We start from the raw sequence: 16,208 nt of genomic DNA, 5'->3' as shown, positions 1-16,208 counted from the left end.
GGTGTAGGGAGGAAACATACAGGTGCTGGGCAAAGCAATACAAAAAACATCTCACCACATACCATGGACATTTCTTATGAAATGAGGGTAGAGGGAAAATAAAGGAGGGAGTAATAAAGGAGGGAAGCCAAGGAATGAGGGAGGGGATGGAGAAGAAGGAATGCATGTTTGATATAGTGAAGGATAGAATGATAGAAAGGATGAAAGGTGAAAGGGAAAAAAGACAACTAATGGAGAAAAATCCAGACTAAGGAAACAAGCACTGGCGTTGCCAATAGGTCTCGCAGTAGGAAAGTTGGAGCTATTGGTTTTGTAAATGACAAAGCCCTTAATGTATTTAAAATGATAACCAAAGTGAAAGGCATTGTTATTTGCAATTGTAATGGCTCCAACTGTCGTACTGCGAGACCTATTGGCAACGTGAGTGGCGTTGCATGTGTGAGTGGCGTTGCATGTGTGAGTGGCGTTGCATGTGTGAGTGGCGTTGCATGTGTGAGTGGCGTTGCATGTGTGAGTGGCGTTGCGTAGTTGAGTGGCGTTGCGTAGTTGAGTGGTGTTGCGTAGTTGAGTGGCGTTGCGTAGTTGAGTGGCGTTGCGTAGTTGAGTGGCGTTGCGTAGTTGAGTGGCGTTGCCTAGTTGAGTGGCGTTGCCTAGTTGAGTGGCGTTGCCTAGTTGAGTGGCGTTGCCTAGTTGAGCGGCGTTGCGTAGTTGAGCGGCGTTGCGTAGTTGAGCGGCGTTGCGTAGTTGAGCGGCGTTGCGTAGTTGAGCGGCGTTGCGTAGTTGAGCGGCGTTGCGTAGTTGAGCGGCGTTGCGTAGTTGAGCGGCGTTGCATGTGTGAGTGGCGTTGCATGTGTGCGTAGTTGAGTGGCGTTGCGTGGTTGAGCGGCGTTGCATGTGTGAGCGGCGTTGCATGTGTGAGTGGCGTTGCGTAGTTGAGTGGCGTTGCGTAGTTGAGTGGCGTTGCATAGTTGAGTGGCGTTGCTTAGTTGAGCGGCGTTGCTTAGTTGAGTGGCGTTGCGTAGTTGCGTGGCGTTGCGTAGTTGCGTGGCGTTGCGTAGTTGCGTGGCGTTGCGTAGTTGCGTGGCGTTGCGTAGTTGCGTGGCGTTGCTTAGTTGCGTGGCGTTGCGTGGTTGCGTGGCGTTGCGTGGTTGAGTGGCGTTGCGTGGTTGAGTGGCGTTGCATGTGTGAGTGGCGTTGCATGTGTGCGTAGTTGAGTGGCGTTGCGTGGTTGAGTGGCGTTGCATATGTGAGTGGCGTTGCATGTGTGCGTGGTTGAGTGGCGTTGCATGGTTGAGTGGCGTTGCATGTGTGAGTGGCGTTGCATGTGTGAGTGGCGTTGCATGTGTGAGTGGCGTTGCATGTGTGAGTGGCGTTGCATGTGTGTGTGAGTGGCGTTGCATGTGTGTGTGAGTGGCGTTGCATGTGTGTGTGAGTGGCGTTGCATGTGTGAGTGGCGTTGCATGTGTGAGTGGCGTTGCATGTGTGAGTGGCGTTGCATGTGTGCGTAGTTGAGTGGCGTTGCGTAGTTGAGTGGCGTTGCATGTGTGAGCGGCGTTGCGTAGTTGAGTGGCGTTGCGTAGTTGAGTGGCGTTGCGTAGTTGAGTGGCGTTGCGTAGTTGAGTGGCGTTGCGTAGTTGAGTGGCGTTGCGTAGTTGAGTGGCGTTGCGTAGTTGAGTGGCGTTGCGTAGTTGAGTGGCATTGCGTAGTTGAGTGGCGTTGCGTAGTTGAGTGGCGTTGCGTGGTTGCGTGGCGTTGCGTGGTTGAGTGGTGTTGCATGTGTGAGTGGCGTTGCATGTGTGCGTAGTTGAGTGGCGTTGCGTGGTTGAGTGGCGTTGCATGTGTGAGTGGCGTTGCATGTGTGCGTGGTTGAGTGGCGTTGCATGGTTGAGTGGCGTTGCATGTGTGAGTGGTGTTGCATGTGTGAGTGGCGTTGCATGTGTGAGTAGCGTTGCATGTGTGAGTGGCGTTGCATGTGTGCGTAGTTGAGTGGCGTTGCGTAGTTGAGTGGAGTTGCGTAGTTGAGTGGCGTTGCATGTGTGAGCGGCGTTGCGTAGTTGAGTGGCGTTGCGTAGTTGAGTGGCGTTGCGTAGTTGAGTGGCGTTGCGTAGTTGAGTGGCGTTGCGTAGTTGAGTGGCGTTGCGTAGTTGAGCGGCGTTGCATAGTTGAGTGGCGTTGCGTGGTTGAGTGGCGTTGCATGTGTGAGTGGCGTTGCATGTGTGCGTAGTTGAGTGGCGTTGCGTGGTTGAGCGGCGTTGCATGTGTGAGCGGCGTTGCATGTGTGAGTGGCGTTGCGTAGTTGAGTGGCGTTGCGTAGTTGAGTGGCGTTGCATAGTTGAGTGGCGTTGCGTAGTTGAGTGGCGTTGCGTAGTTGAGTGGCGTTGCGTAGTTGAGTGGCGTTGCGTAGTTGAGTGGCATTGCGTAGTTGAGTGGCGTTGCGTGGTTGCGTGGCGTTGCGTGGTTGAGTGGTGTTGCATGTGTGAGTGGCGTTGCATGTGTGCGTAGTTGAGTGGCGTTGCGTGGTTGAGTGGCGTTGCATGTGTGAGTGGCGTTGCATGTGTGCGTGGTTGAGTGGCGTTGCATGGTTGAGTGGCGTTGCATGTGTGAGTGGTGTTGCATGTGTGAGTGGCGTTGCATGTGTGAGTGGCGTTGCATGTGTGAGTGGCGTTGCATGTGTGCGTAGTTGAGTGGCGTTGCGTGGTTGAGTGGCGTTGCGTAGTTGAGTGGCGTTGCGTAGTTGAGTGGCGTTGCGTAGTTGAGTGGCGTTGCGTAGTTGAGTGGCGTTGCGTAGTTGAGTGGCGTTGCGTGGTTGAGTGGCGTTGCATGTGTGAGTGGCGTTGCATGTGTGCGTAGTTGAGTGGCGTTGCGTGGTTGAGCGGCGTTGCATGTGTGAGCGGCGTTGCATGTGTGAGCGGCGTTGCGTAGTTGAGTGGCGTTGCGTAGTTGAGTGGCGTTGCGTAGTTGAGTGGCGTTGCGTAGTTGCGTGGCGTTGCGTAGTTGCGTGGCGTTGCGTAGTTGCATGGCGTTGTGTAGTTGCGTGGCGTTGCGTAGTTGAGTGGCGTTGCGTAGTTGAGTGGCGTTGCGTAGTTGAGTGGCGTTGCGTAGTTGAGTGGCGTTGCGTAGTTGCGTGGCGTTGCGTAGTTGAGTGGCGTTGCGTAGTTGAGTGGCGTTGCGTAGTTGAGTGGCGTTGCGTAGTTGAGTGGCGTTGCGTAGTTGAGTGGCGTTGCGTAGTTGAGTGGCGTTGCGTAGTTGAGTGGCATTGCGTAGATGAGTGGCGTTGCGTAGGTGAGTGGCGTTGCGTAGTTGAGTGGCATTGCGTGGCGTTGCGTAGTTGCGTGGCGTTGCGTAGTTGAGTGGCGTTGCGTAGTTGAGTGGCGTTGCGTAGTTGCGTGTAGTTGCGTAGTTGTGTGTAGTTGCGTAGTTGCGTGTAGTTGCATGGCGTTGCGTAGTTGCGTGGCGTTGCGTAGTTGAGTGGCGTTGCGTAGTTGAGTGGCGTTGAGTGGCGTTGCGTAGTTGAGTGGCGTTGCGTAGTTGAGTGGCGTTGCGTAGTTGAGTGGCGTTGCGTAGTTGAGTGGCGTTGCGTAGTTGAGTGGCGTTGCATAGTTGCGTGGCGTTGCGTAGTTGCGTGGCGTTGCGTAGTTGCGTGGCGTTGCGTAGTTGCGTGGCGTTGCGTAGTTGCGTGGCGTTGCGTCGTTGCGTAGTTGAGTGGCGTTGCGTAGTTGAGTGGCGTTGCGTAGTTGAGTGGCGTTGCGTAGTTGAGTGGCGTTGCGTAGTTGAGTGGCGTTGCGTAGTTGCGTGGCGTTGCGTAGTTGAGTGGCGTTGCGTAGTTGAGTGGCGTTGCGTGGTTGAGTGGCGTTGCATGTGTGAGTGGCGTTGCATGTGTGAGTGGCGTTGCATGTGTGCGTAGTTGAGTGGCGTTGCGTGGTTGAGTGGCGTTGCATGTGTGAGCGGCGTTGCATGTGTGAGCGGCGTTGCGTAGTTGAGTGGCGTTGCGTAGTTGAGTGGCGTTGCGTAGTTGAGTGGCGTTGCGTAGTTGAGTGGCGTTGCGTAGTTGAGTGGCGTTGCGTAGTTGAGTGGCGTTGCGTAGTTGAGTGGCATTGCGTGGCGTTGCGTAGTTGAGTGGCGTTGCGTAGTTGAGTGGCGTTGCGTAGTTGAGTGGCGTTGCGTAGTTGAGTGGCGTTGCGTAGTTGAGTGGCGTTGCGTAGTTGAGTGGTGTTGCGTAGTTGAGTGGCGTTGCGTAGTTGAGTGGCGTTGCGTAGATGAGTGGCGTTGCGTAGTTGAGTGGCGTTGCGTAGTTGAGTGGCGTTGCGTGGTTGAGTGGCGTTGCATGTGTGAGTGGCGTTGCATGTGTGAGTGGCGTTGCATGTGTGCGTAGTTGAGTGGCGTTGCGTGGTTGAGTGGCGTTGCATGTGTGAGCGGCGTTGCATGTGTGAGCGGCGTTGCGTAGTTGAGTGGCGTTGCGTAGTTGAGTGGCGTTGCGTAGTTGAGTGGCGTTGCGTAGTTGAGTGGCGTTGCGTAGTTGAGTGGCGTTGCGTAGTTGAGTGGTGTTGCGTAGTTGAGTGGCGTTGCGTAGTTGCGTGGCGTTGCGTAGTTGAGTGGCGTTGCGTAGATGAGTGGCGTTGCGTAGTTGAGTGGTGTTGCGTAGTTGAGTGGCGTTGCGTGGTTGAGTGGCGTTGCATGTGTGAGTGGCGTTGCATGTGTGAGTGGCGTTGCATGTGTGCGTAGTTGAGTGGCGTTGCGTGGTTGAGTGGCGTTGCATGTGTGAGTGGCGTTGCATGTGTGAGTGGCGTTGCATGTGTGCGTAGTTGAGTGGCGTTGCGTGGTTGAGTGGCGTTGCATGTGTGAGCGGCGTTGCATGTGTGAGCGGCGTTGCGTAGTTGAGTGGCGTTGCGTAGTTGAGTGGCGTTGCGTAGTTGAGTGGCGTTGCGTGGTTGAGTGGCGTTGCATGTGTGAGTGGCGTTGCATGTGTGAGTGGCGTTGCATGTGTGCGTAGTTGAGTGGCGTTGCGTGGTTGAGTGGCGTTGCATGTGTGAGTGGCGTTGCATGTGTGAGTGGCGTTGCATGTGTGCGTAGTTGAGTGGCGTTGCGTGGTTGAGTGGCGTTGCATGTGTGAGTGGCGTTGCATGTGTGAGTGGCGTTGCATGTGTGCGTAGTTGAGTGGCGTTGCGTGGTTGAGTGGCGTTGCATGTGTGAGCGGCGTTGCATGTGTGAGCGGCGTTGCGTAGTTGAGTGGCGTTGCGTAGTTGAGTGGCGTTGCGTAGTTGAGTGGCGTTGCGTAGTTGAGTGGCGTTGCGTAGTTGAGTGGCGTTGCATAGTTGAGTGGCGTTGCGTAGTTGCGTGGCGTTGCGTAGTTGAGTGGCGTTGCGTAGATGAGTGGCGTTGCGTAGTTGAGTGGCGTTGCGTAGTTGAGTGGCGTTGCGTGGTTGAGTGGCGTTGCATGTGTGAGTGGCGTTGCATGTGTGAGTGGCGTTGCATGTGTGCGTAGTTGAGTGGCGTTGCGTGGTTGAGTGGCGTTGCATGTGTGAGCGGCGTTGCATGTGTGAGCGGCGTTGCGTAGTTGAGTGGCGTTGCGTAGTTGAGTGGCGTTGCGTAGTTGAGTGGCGTTGCGTAGTTGAGTGGCGTTGCGTAGTTGAGTGGCGTTGCGTAGTTGAGTGGCGTTGCGTAGTTGAGTGGCGTTGCGTAGTTGAGTGGCATTGCGTGGCGTTGCGTAGTTGAGTGGCGTTGCGTAGTTGAGTGGCGTTGCGTAGTTGAGTGGCGTTGCGTAGTTGAGTGGCGTTGCGTAGTTGAGTGGCGTTGCATAGTTGCGTAGTTGAGTGGCGTTGCGTAGATGAGTGGCATTGCGTAGTTGAGTGGCGTTGCGTAGTTGAGTGGCGTTGCGTGGTTGAGTGGCGTTGCATGTGTGAGTGGCGTTGCATGTGTGCGTAGTTGAGTGGCGTTGCGTGGTTGAGTGGCGTTGCATGTGTGAGCGGCGTTGCATGTGTGAGCGGCGTTGCGTAGTTGAGCGGCGTTGCGTAGTTGAGTGGCGTTGCGTAGTTGAGTGGCGTTGCGTAGTTGAGTGGCGTTGCGTAGTTGAGTGGCGTTGCGTAGTTGAGTGGCGTTGCGTAGTTGAGTGGCATTGCGTGGCGTTGCGTAGTTGAGTGGCGTTGCGTAGTTGAGTGGCGTTGCGTAGTTGAGTGGCGTTGCGTAGTTGAGTGGCGTTGCGTAGTTGAGTGGCATTGCGTAGTTGAGTGGCATTGCGTAGTTCAGTGGCGTTGCGTAGGTGAGTGGCGTTGCGTAGGTGAGTGGCGTTGCGTAGTTGAGTGGCATTGCGTGGCGTTGCGTAGTTGCGTGGCGTTGCGTAGTTGAGTGGCGTTGCGTAGTTGAGTGGCGTTGCGTAGTTGAGTGGCGTTGCGTAGTTGCGTGTAGTTGCGTATTTGCGTGTAGTTGCGTGGCGTTGCGTAGTTGAGTGGCGTTGCGTAGTTGCGTGTAGTTGCGTAGTTGCGTGTAGTTGCGTGGCGTTGCGTAGTTGAGTGGCGTTGCGTAGTTGAGTGGCGTTGCGTAGTTGAGTGGCGTTGCGTAGTTGAGTGGCGTTGCGTAGTTGAGTGGCGTTGCATAGTTGAGTGGCGTTGCGTAGTTGAGTGGCGTTGCGTAGTTGAGTGGCGTTGCGTAGTTGAGTGGCGTTGCGTAGTTGAGTGGCGTTGCATAGTTGAGTGGCGTTGCATAGTTGAGTGGCGTTGCATAGTTGAGTGGCGTTGCGTAGTTGAGTGGCGTTGCATAGTTGAGTGGCGTTGCATAGTTGCGTGGCGTTGCGTAGTTGAGTGGCGTTGCGTAGTTGAGTGGCGTTGCGTAGTTGCGTGGCGTTGCGTAGTTGCATGGCGTTGCGTAGTTGCGTGGCGTTGCGTAGTTGAGTGGCGTTGCGTAGTTGCGTGGCGTTGCGTAGTTGCGTGGCGTTGCGTAGTTGCGTGGCGTTGCGTAGTTGAGTGGCGTTGCGTAGTTGAGTGGCATTGCGTGGTTGAGTGGCGTTGCATGTGTGAGTGGCGTTGCGTAGTTGAGTGACGTTGCGTAGTTGAGTGGCGTTGCGTAGTTGAGTGGCGTTGCGTAGTTGAGTGGCGTTGCGTAGATGAGTGGCGTTGCGTAGATGAGTGGCGTTGCGTAGGTGAGTGGCGTTGCGTAGGTGAGTGGCGTTGCGTAGGTGAGTGGCGTTGCGTAGTTGAGTGGCGTTGCGTAGTTGAGTGGCGTTGCGTAGTTGAGTGGCGTTGCGTAGTTGAGTGGCGTTGCGTAGTTGCGTGGCGTTGCGTAGTTGCGTTGCGTAGTTGAGTGGCGTTGCGTGGTTGAGTGGCGTGGCGTGGTTGAGTGGCGTTGCATGTGTGAGTGGCGTTGCATGTGTGAGTGGCGTTGCATGTGTGAGTGGCGTTGCATGTGTGAGTGGCGTTGCATGTGTGTGTGAGTGGCGTTGCATGTGTGAGTGGCGTTGCATCCGTGGCGTAGCGTAGTTGCGTGGCGTTGCGTAGTTGAGTGGCGTTGCGTGGTTGAGTGGCGTTGCGTGGTTGAGTGGCGTTGCGTGGTTGAGTGGCGTTGCATGTGTGTGTGAGTGGCGTTGCATGTGTGTGTGAGTGGCGTTGCATGTGTGTGTGAGTGGCGTTGCATGTGTGAGTGGCGTTGCATGTGTGAGTGGCGTTGCATGTGTGAGTGGCGTTGCGTGGTTGAGTGGCGTTGCGTGGTTGAGTGGCGTTGCGTGGTTGAGTGGCGTTGCGTGGTTGAGTGGCGTTGCGTGGTTGAGTGGCGTTGCATGGTTGAGTGGCGTTGCGTGGTTGAGTGGCGTTGCGTGGTTGAGTGGCGTTGCGTGGTTGAGTGGCGTTGCGTAGTTGCGTGGCGTTGCGTAGTTGCGTTGCGTAGTTGAGTGGCGTTGCGTGGTTGAGTGGCGTTGCGTGGTTGAGTGGCGTTGCATGTGTGAGTGGCGTTGCATGTGTGAGTGGCGTTGCATGTGTGAGTGGCGTTGCATGTGTGAGTGGCGTTGCATGTGTGTGTGAGTGGCGTTGCATGTGTGAGTGGCGTTGCATCCGTGGCGTAGCGTAGTTGCGTGGCGTTGCGTAGTTGAGTGGCGTTGCGTGGTTGAGTGGCGTTGCGTGGTTGAGTGGCGTTGCGTGGTTGAGTGGCGTTGCATGTGTGTGTGAGTGGCGTTGCATGTGTGTGTGAGTGGCGTTGCATGTGTGTGTGAGTGGCGTTGCATGTGTGAGTGGCGTTGCATGTGTGAGTGGCGTTGCATGTGTGAGTGGCGTTGCGTGGTTGAGTGGCGTTGCGTGGTTGAGTGGCGTTGCGTGGTTGAGTGGCGTTGCGTGGTTGAGTGGCGTTGCATGGTTGAGTGGCGTTGCGTGGTTGAGTGGCGTTGCGTGGTTGAGTGGCGTTGCGTGGTTGAGTGGCGTTGCGTAGTTGCGTGGCGTTGCGTAGTTGCGTTGCGTAGTTGAGTGGCGTTGCGTGGTTGAGTGGCGTTGCGTGGTTGAGTGGCGTTGCATGTGTGAGTGGCGTTGCATGTGTGAGTGGCGTTGCATGTGTGAGTGGCGTTGCATGTGTGAGTGGCGTTGCATGTGTGTGTGAGTGGCGTTGCATGTGTGAGTGGCGTTGCATCCGTGGCGTAGCGTAGTTGCGTGGCGTTGCGTAGTTGAGTGGCGTTGCGTGGTTGAGTGGCGTTGCGTGGTTGAGTGGCGTTGCGTGGTTGAGTGGCGTTGCATGTGTGTGTGAGTGGCGTTGCATGTGTGTGTGAGTGGCGTTGCATGTGTGTGTGAGTGGCGTTGCATGTGTGAGTGGCGTTGCATGTGTGAGTGGCGTTGCATGTGTGAGTGGCGTTGCGTGGTTGAGTGGCGTTGCGTGGTTGAGTGGCGTTGCGTGGTTGAGTGGCGTTGCGTGGTTGAGTGGCGTTGCGTGGTTGCGTGGCGTTGCATGTGTCAGAGGCTAAATGTAGCACAGGGAGACCTCCAGCGGTAAGACAATCAAAAACAACTTAGAAAACATTTCACAGTATGAAGAGATCAAACTCATGAACGAGCGTGATACACCTCAGCTAAAAATCATGATAAATAACAACACACATTAGAAGTGAAACTGCAAGTACAGAGGGACCAGCTTTGCTTGTTTAAAACTCCCACTTCAGGCAGATGAGTGTAATGTGTAAAGGTCTTGTGCACATGAGCAGATCGGAGTCTGGAAGCAAATACAAACAAGAGGAATGACTGAGGCGCATTGGTGTGAAGCACATCAAAGGGCTTCTCCTCCCCTAATTAGGTGAGGAGAAGCCGTTCCGGGAAACTGAAAGTACGGCCGGCCTGCGGCCGGCCATGAATAATTAGGGGAGGAGAAGCCCTTTGATGTGCTGGGCTGGCTGGCCCTGAATGCGCGTGCATGTTATCACGTGGTTCACGTGAACAGCATGAAAACCGCGGGGCTGAAAGCCCTTTGGTTTGAAGAGAAAATAGCCGACTTGAATTCTCCCCATTTCCCATTCCTGCGGAATGGTAAAGGCGAGACCTAAAAAGTAAAGACTGATAGAAAGTAGGAGAAAGTGGGAGTGAAGAAAATAATGCAAAGGAAATTTGGAATATTTGAAGGAGGAACAGGAAAAGAAAATTAAAGATAAAGGAAGGAGGAAAAGACGTAGTATAAAAATGGTACAAAGGAGAGGAGAGGGAGACGAAGAAGTGTGTTATCACTGATGGATGTTGTAAACATTGGACATCCAGAGACAATCATATGTTCAAACCACAGATCCTCACCTTATTCATTGTTTGAGCATTGCTCCTGGCAAGCACCTGATCCATTGCATCATAGGGGGTTGTAAACTTCAGTGTGTTTGGATGCTGGCGATAATTATGCTCGCTGAGGATATCTTTGGCTTTCTTTGCTTTCTCAACATCCAACGAGCCAATTGGCACCCAACCAACCCCCTTGAGCCAGTTGTTGAAGTCAGCCTTGTACAGATTCTAAAAAATAAGAAGACAATTAAAACTTTGAAACATATTTCTGTCACTGTTATGAAATTCTGTACATGAAAATCTAGAACTCAGGCACATCCCCGTAATGGAAGAAGATGGTACTATTTCTCATTAAATGTATGCTCTCAAAATATTTCTTTGTTCATTTTTTTGTACAAAGCTATGGGGAGTTTGCAAGCTATGGTCACAGTAATGCTCGTATCACACCACCATAGAATACCCTCAGAGGGAGGGAAATGCAGCACACCATACATATAATAAAACACATTATTATGTTACTTCCCACACAGGAATGTTTTATACATGCTGAGTAACATGAAGGTTGTGGACTATCTCTGTTAGAGGGTGATGTAGTAGAAAAGAAACAAATGTTTAATAGTGTCTTTATCTACTAGTTCGGCTGATTTTGTACAGTAATAAATGGTAAGAAATGAATTGAGAATGAACTTTAAATGCAATTCTTTGACATTCACATAATTAAGTGAATCAAAATTCGTTTCCTCAATTGACAATTCTGTTAAATGAATTTTTGGGTAGAAATTCAAGGATAACAATTTGAAATTGTGACGGGATACATTCTTTCTCTGCTTCTAATAGATAACCCCAATGTGTTTATTTAACCAAAAAGGTTTACTCTTATTCAGTTGCAAAAATTAGCACTTTATGAATGTAATTTATGCCTATAGTAGTAATACGAACTAAAACACCACACCCACAGAGAACACTGTGAAAGGAGATGACATACGTCGCTCTGGATCTGCATCCTGTTGCGTGAGAGTTCCAGGTGCATGGCGTCTGGCAGGAGAGTGTATGAATGGATGAGCTGCTTGTAGTTTGTATTGGTTGACACTTCCTGGGCTTTCTTAGCACTCGTCACACTCAACATGTCCACTGGTGTGTGGTACTTGGTCTTGCTCTGCTCATAGTTCTTTTTGTATTCACGATCTGACTGCATTTTGGCCACGTTCATGTAGTGCACCAGTTTAGGATCATCTTGAAGGCTCTGGAAGCCCACCTGTTTCCCCTTGTCCTTTTGATAGGATTCTTTATATTTGTACTAAAGAGAAAAGAAAAAGACTTCAAGACAAGCTCAATGCATTTATGTCACACCATAGTTGCCCCAATTGTAATATGTGACAATTTAACTGTCCTCAAAAGGAATGTGGGTGAAAAAAATAGGTTATTCATATGGAATGTTAACATAAACATACTTACTTGCTTCTGCCCATGCAATGCTGTAAAAATAGATTGAAAAGCATGCCAAAAGGCTTGTGGCGTCTAAATCATCAAGGCTGATGGCACATATCAACCTCATGCTTAAGAGTTGATGGCGTTACCGCCCATATTACATTAAACAAACCATCATTTTTGTCAGAGAATATAAAATCCCTACAACTCAACTATCAGTCAAGGCAAATGGTTCTACCACTGACAAAACTCTAACAGGAATTTGTGAGCCGTGGCACAAGCCTTGCATTGCCATAAAATTGTCATAGTCTGGAAAAGACCGGCTTTTCTCCCTAGTTTCACATAGCCATGCCGCCACAGTTCTTTGGTGAACACCTCTAGTCTAGGAGACATGCTTAAGGCCTGAGCAATGCCGGAAGTTGCCCACGGCCCCACATTCCAAGGAGGTTCCCTGGGAAAGTGACCTTTTTCTTTGGCTCGCCACTCTTTCTCTACCTCTCTCTTTTAATCTGCCTACCTTTAACTCTGATTATATCTCTACTGAACAAAACATAATTCAGTTGTTTTCGTGTGACCCTGTTTCTGACAGCTTAACATTTAATTATGTATTGTTTCGCATCATACAGACTTGAAGGGGGGTGTTGAAAGATGCGGATGGCATAGGGAGCACAGAGTGAAGCTCTTGCTGGAATAACCTCATCCAGCTCCATCTCGACATTTTAAACCATCTCAGAGGGCACAAAACTGAGATAATGAAGTCCATGATTGAAGAGATGCCCCATTAAAGAGAAGACTGCAGCCGCCGGGGAACAATATGAAACTTGCAACTGTCGGAGGGGAGCTGTGCAGCTGAGATACCAAGATGACAGCTGCGACCAGTAATTAGGCCTCACTTGCAGGAGCCCACCTGGCAGCGACACCTGGGGCTGGCATCGAGCCCACCATTCTAGGAGTTGCGTTGGGCCGAGCAGCCTAGTGAGGAACGGGTGCACTGCATCCCCCAGGAGCCGGCCATAACGCATTGAGTGACTCGCTGCCCTGGACCAAGAAGGTGGAGGGTGGAGGGCCAGAGATTCTCCACAATACTGTAGCGACCAGGGTCAGGCTGCGTTGGTTGCTGCGGCAACCCCGCTGCAACACTGTTACAACAACAGGAGAGCTGACATGAAAATGTTGGTGGCGCTGAAACAAGTAAGTGCAACCTGGCGGAGCAGCCGACTTAGGGCAATGGACTGCAGCGGGGTCACCACAGGCTGCAATCAACAGCAGGGAGCTGATTGCACACAGAATTGCTCCCCCATTAATCTCCGTAAGCAGTGCCAACCACCAGTGTAAGGTCTGATAGCACATGCCAGGCACAACAGCCTGAATAAATATTGAACCGAGATGCTTGCAAAGGGTCTGATGGAAGTTGACAGCACTACAGAAGCAGTGCAGGGCAAGTGAGGAGGGATAATTAAGCTCGCTTGGGATGGACTTGGGCCTATCCTGCTCAAAGCCTGCATAAACACGAGTGGTGCGCTTGAAACCAGGCAGCGAGGTACTACAAAGGTGGAGCTCAGAAGGCGACCAGCAAAGGACTTTAGGATCACCATCTTGATCACAACCACCTGCCAAACATAGAAAAGGAAGCCCCACTATCATCTAATGGTAAGATTATAATTAAAAGGGGGGGACACGCCAGACACTAATGACTGATTCCCCATGAGGTACTTTGAAGGGCCCCAACAGACATTAATCCCCACTGTTGCCTGAAGACAGCACAGGACACTCCATAAAGAGTGGGGGATAGAGGCAAATGGCCTAGAGAATCCTAAGAGACCTCTGATAAGGAGCTAGGTCGAGAGACCATGGAGCTGATGGCGAAGTGAAGGACACAGTGCAGCCATTCTTGACAATGAAAAAGATATAAGGACGCAGCCCGGTTGAGGTCTGTGAAGGTGTCCCATGTCTGGGGATATTGGAGATCCACCTACTCAGCACTAACATTCTAGCAATCCCCCACCTCTGAGGCACTGCAGGGAGGACACACTACCTACTGGAATTAGGGAGGTTCGTCACCTACGGTATGGGAAAAATTGTGAGAAAAAACCATGAAGCAGGGGCACACCTGTAGATGGAGCAGTGGGCCTTTAACGGGAGGATGGAGATCTGTCAATGAGGCTAGGACTACCTAACGGCCACACACTACAAGACATACTACAGGCCATAAAGGCCTCAAAGGAGCTACTGGAAACCAAAATAGACACCCTTGTAGCAGATATGGGTATTTTACGTGATGACCACAGACGCCCTGAGAGAGAGACTTAGCGGAGGTACCCCCAGTATTGTTGTCGGTAAATGAGCGCATAGCCACCATGAAAGCGAAGGTCCGCACATTAGAGCGCTGAGTGGAGGATGCAGAAATCAGGTCACACTGGAATAAGATTGAGTGGTGGCCCTGCTAGAAAGAATTGAGAGCAATGACATCCTAAACTGCCCGAACACGGGCTGCGAGAGGAGGTCACATCGGGGGCCTCTCCTCATTCTTCGCTCTAGAACTAGCGCATATATAGTGCCAGCGAGGCCAAAGCTATGAGGGGCTCTGCCACATCCAGTTGTGGAACGCTTGCTGCAGTACAAGGACTATGATGATATACTCAGCCACGCCAAGCAGAAGGGAGACCTCACTGTTGAAAACAGTGTAGTACGAATTTTCCCAGACTTTTCCTAAGAGGCGCAGAGGCAGCAAGCTTCCTCAAGGCAAAGAAAAAGCTTAAAGAAATGAGCATTCCCTAAGCAATGATGTTAACAGTTGAGGGCGGCAGCTGTGGAGGGGACACAATGCTTTCAGACCACACAGGAGTTCTGGGACTGGTTGGATCAGCACTCACAGTCTGGTCCAGGACGGACCCATCGGGGCAGATAACCTTGTCGAACAAGATGAAAACAGAGATCCTCACACCGTAGAAAGGCCTTCCCCACCACAGTGGAATATTGCTGAGAATGACAGAAAGTGATGGAGGTGGCAACCTGTGGAAGTGGGACTAGGCTTACATCCATGATGGAAAATGAGGCGGAGCAGGACTCAAACTGCGGATCCAGTTCCTCTGGGGACTTAAGTTATGAACTGCCAATAGTCACTCCTGGAGAAATAATTTGAAGATAGATGTGAGTTCCAAAGGATGCATAAGTGAGGAGAACATGGTGCGCTACCCTGAATCATGCTATTCCTCCTGCTGCTGGGTTGCTGGGTGGGGGTAAATATTGCATTGCTGCAGGAGACACACTTGACACCTATGGAGAGAGCAGCCTTGCAAAGATGGTGGAGGGTTCAGGCATATTACACCACTTATTCAGCTTACACAATGGGGACGCTTACATTGGTACATGATGGGGTCCCATTCCTACGAACTGCTGAATTGATATACCAAGAGAGTAGATATGTGGTAGTTAATGGCAGACTGAAAGGCCAAGACTTTAAACTGGTCAATGTCTGTGCCCCGAACACTGACCAAGGGGCCTTCTTAGTAACACTGTTGGGGACCTTAGCCCTTCCTGATTCAATCAACAAATATGTGAGGGGACTTCAATTGTGTGGCTAACCCAACCACTGACAGGTTCCAACTGCCTCAATGGGAGTCCCCATTGTACTAACAAGCCCGTCTTGATGCAAACTGGCAGACCAGGTGGGGGTTCATTGACACTTAGTGGTGATTGCACCCACAAGTATGTGAATAATCCTTTTTCTTGAACCTACATGAACTACACATATGACTTGACATGTTCCTCTGCATACTCGATGTTCAAAGCCACACAAAGGATATAAAATATCTGGTGAGGACGCTCCCTAACCACAACCCTGTCCTTATTTATCTGCAGTTGGAGCATCCTAGGCCCTGCATATCGACAGGGTGGCTGAAACCTGAGTCACCAGAAGACCCAGTACACTGAGACATGATTGGGAACAAATACATCAGTAGTTTGCCGATAATGCTGGCGATTTACAAAAGGGGGTGGTGATGAACAGAGTGTCTGAGTTAAACAGACCACTCTTACCCAGTCCAAAGATCAGGGCTTGATCCATCACTGTTATTTATCTCACTGCCCCATCCCAGCTTAGAATCTGGCTATATGCAAATCAGTCTGTCCCTGGCCCAGTGCATCATGGGAACAGGGCAGACTAAACTACCAAGCCAATTCTTCACCAGAAAGGAGACAAGCTACCGGGGACTGGTTTCTGGCATTTCAGCCTTCTTCGGCCCAGCTTGCTTGAATCCTGATGGAGCAGTGAGAAAGGGACTCATGTCTGAGTATACCCTGCCACACCTATAGTGGCCAAAAACGATTTACAAAAGGGGGTGGTGATGAACAGAGTGTCTGAGTTAAACAGACCACTCTTACCCAGTCCAAAGATCAGGGCTTGATCCATCACCGTTATTTATCTCACTGCCCCATCCCAGCTTAGAATCTGGCTATATGCAAATCAGTCTGTCCCTGGCCCAGTGCATCATGGGAACAGGGCAGACTAAACTACCAAGCCAATTCTTCACCAGAAAGGAGACAAGCTACCGGGGACCGGTTTCTGGCATTTCAGCCTTCTTCGGCCCGGCTTGCTTGAATCCTGATGGAGCAGTGAGAAAGGGACTCATGTCTGAGTATACCCTGCCACACCTATAGTGGCCAAAAACGATTTACAAAAGGGGGTGGTGATGAACAGAGTGTCTGAGTTAAACAGACCACTCTTACCCAGTCCAAAGATCAGGGCTTGATCCATCACCGTTATTTATCTCACTGCCCCATCCCAGCTTAGAATCTGGCTATATGCAAATCAGTCTGTCCCTGGCCCAGTGCATCATGGGAACAGGGCAGACTAAACTACCAAGCCAATTCTTCACCAGAAAGGAGACAAGCTACCGGGGACCGGTTTCTGGCATTTCAGCCTTCTTCGGCCCGGCTTGCTTGAATCCTGATGGAGCAGTGAGAAAGGGACTCATGTCTGAGTATACCCTGCCACACCTATAGTGGCCAAAAAACGATTTACAAAAGGGGGTGGTGATGAACAGAGTGTCTGAGTTA

At 51.6% G+C, this 16,208-nt stretch overlaps 1 protein-coding gene across 44 annotated transcripts in view; it reads right to left on the bottom strand.

Moving 5' to 3' along the window:
- NEB (nebulin) overlaps positions 1-16,208 on the bottom strand; it is a 402,407-nt gene that overhangs the window by 258,348 nt on the left and 127,851 nt on the right. For all 44 annotated transcript variants that reach the window (XM_086957193.1, XM_086957196.1, XM_086957192.1 and 41 more), the window contains 2 exons: positions 10,708-11,019; positions 9,744-9,950 (listed from right to left, as the gene is read on the bottom strand). In XM_086957193.1, the coding sequence (XP_086813319.1) occupies positions 9,744-9,950; positions 10,708-11,019 (519 nt within the window). The remainder of the gene's footprint in view (positions 1-9,743; positions 9,951-10,707; positions 11,020-16,208) is intronic.

This window comes from Lissotriton vulgaris, chromosome 2_1, assembly GCF_964263255.1.
Source record: "Lissotriton vulgaris chromosome 2_1, aLisVul1.2, whole genome shotgun sequence".
NCBI lineage: Eukaryota > Metazoa > Chordata > Amphibia > Caudata > Salamandridae > Lissotriton > Lissotriton vulgaris.
The sequence above is the reverse complement of the archived record's forward strand: the minus strand, read 5'-3'. Positions and strand labels throughout refer to the sequence as shown.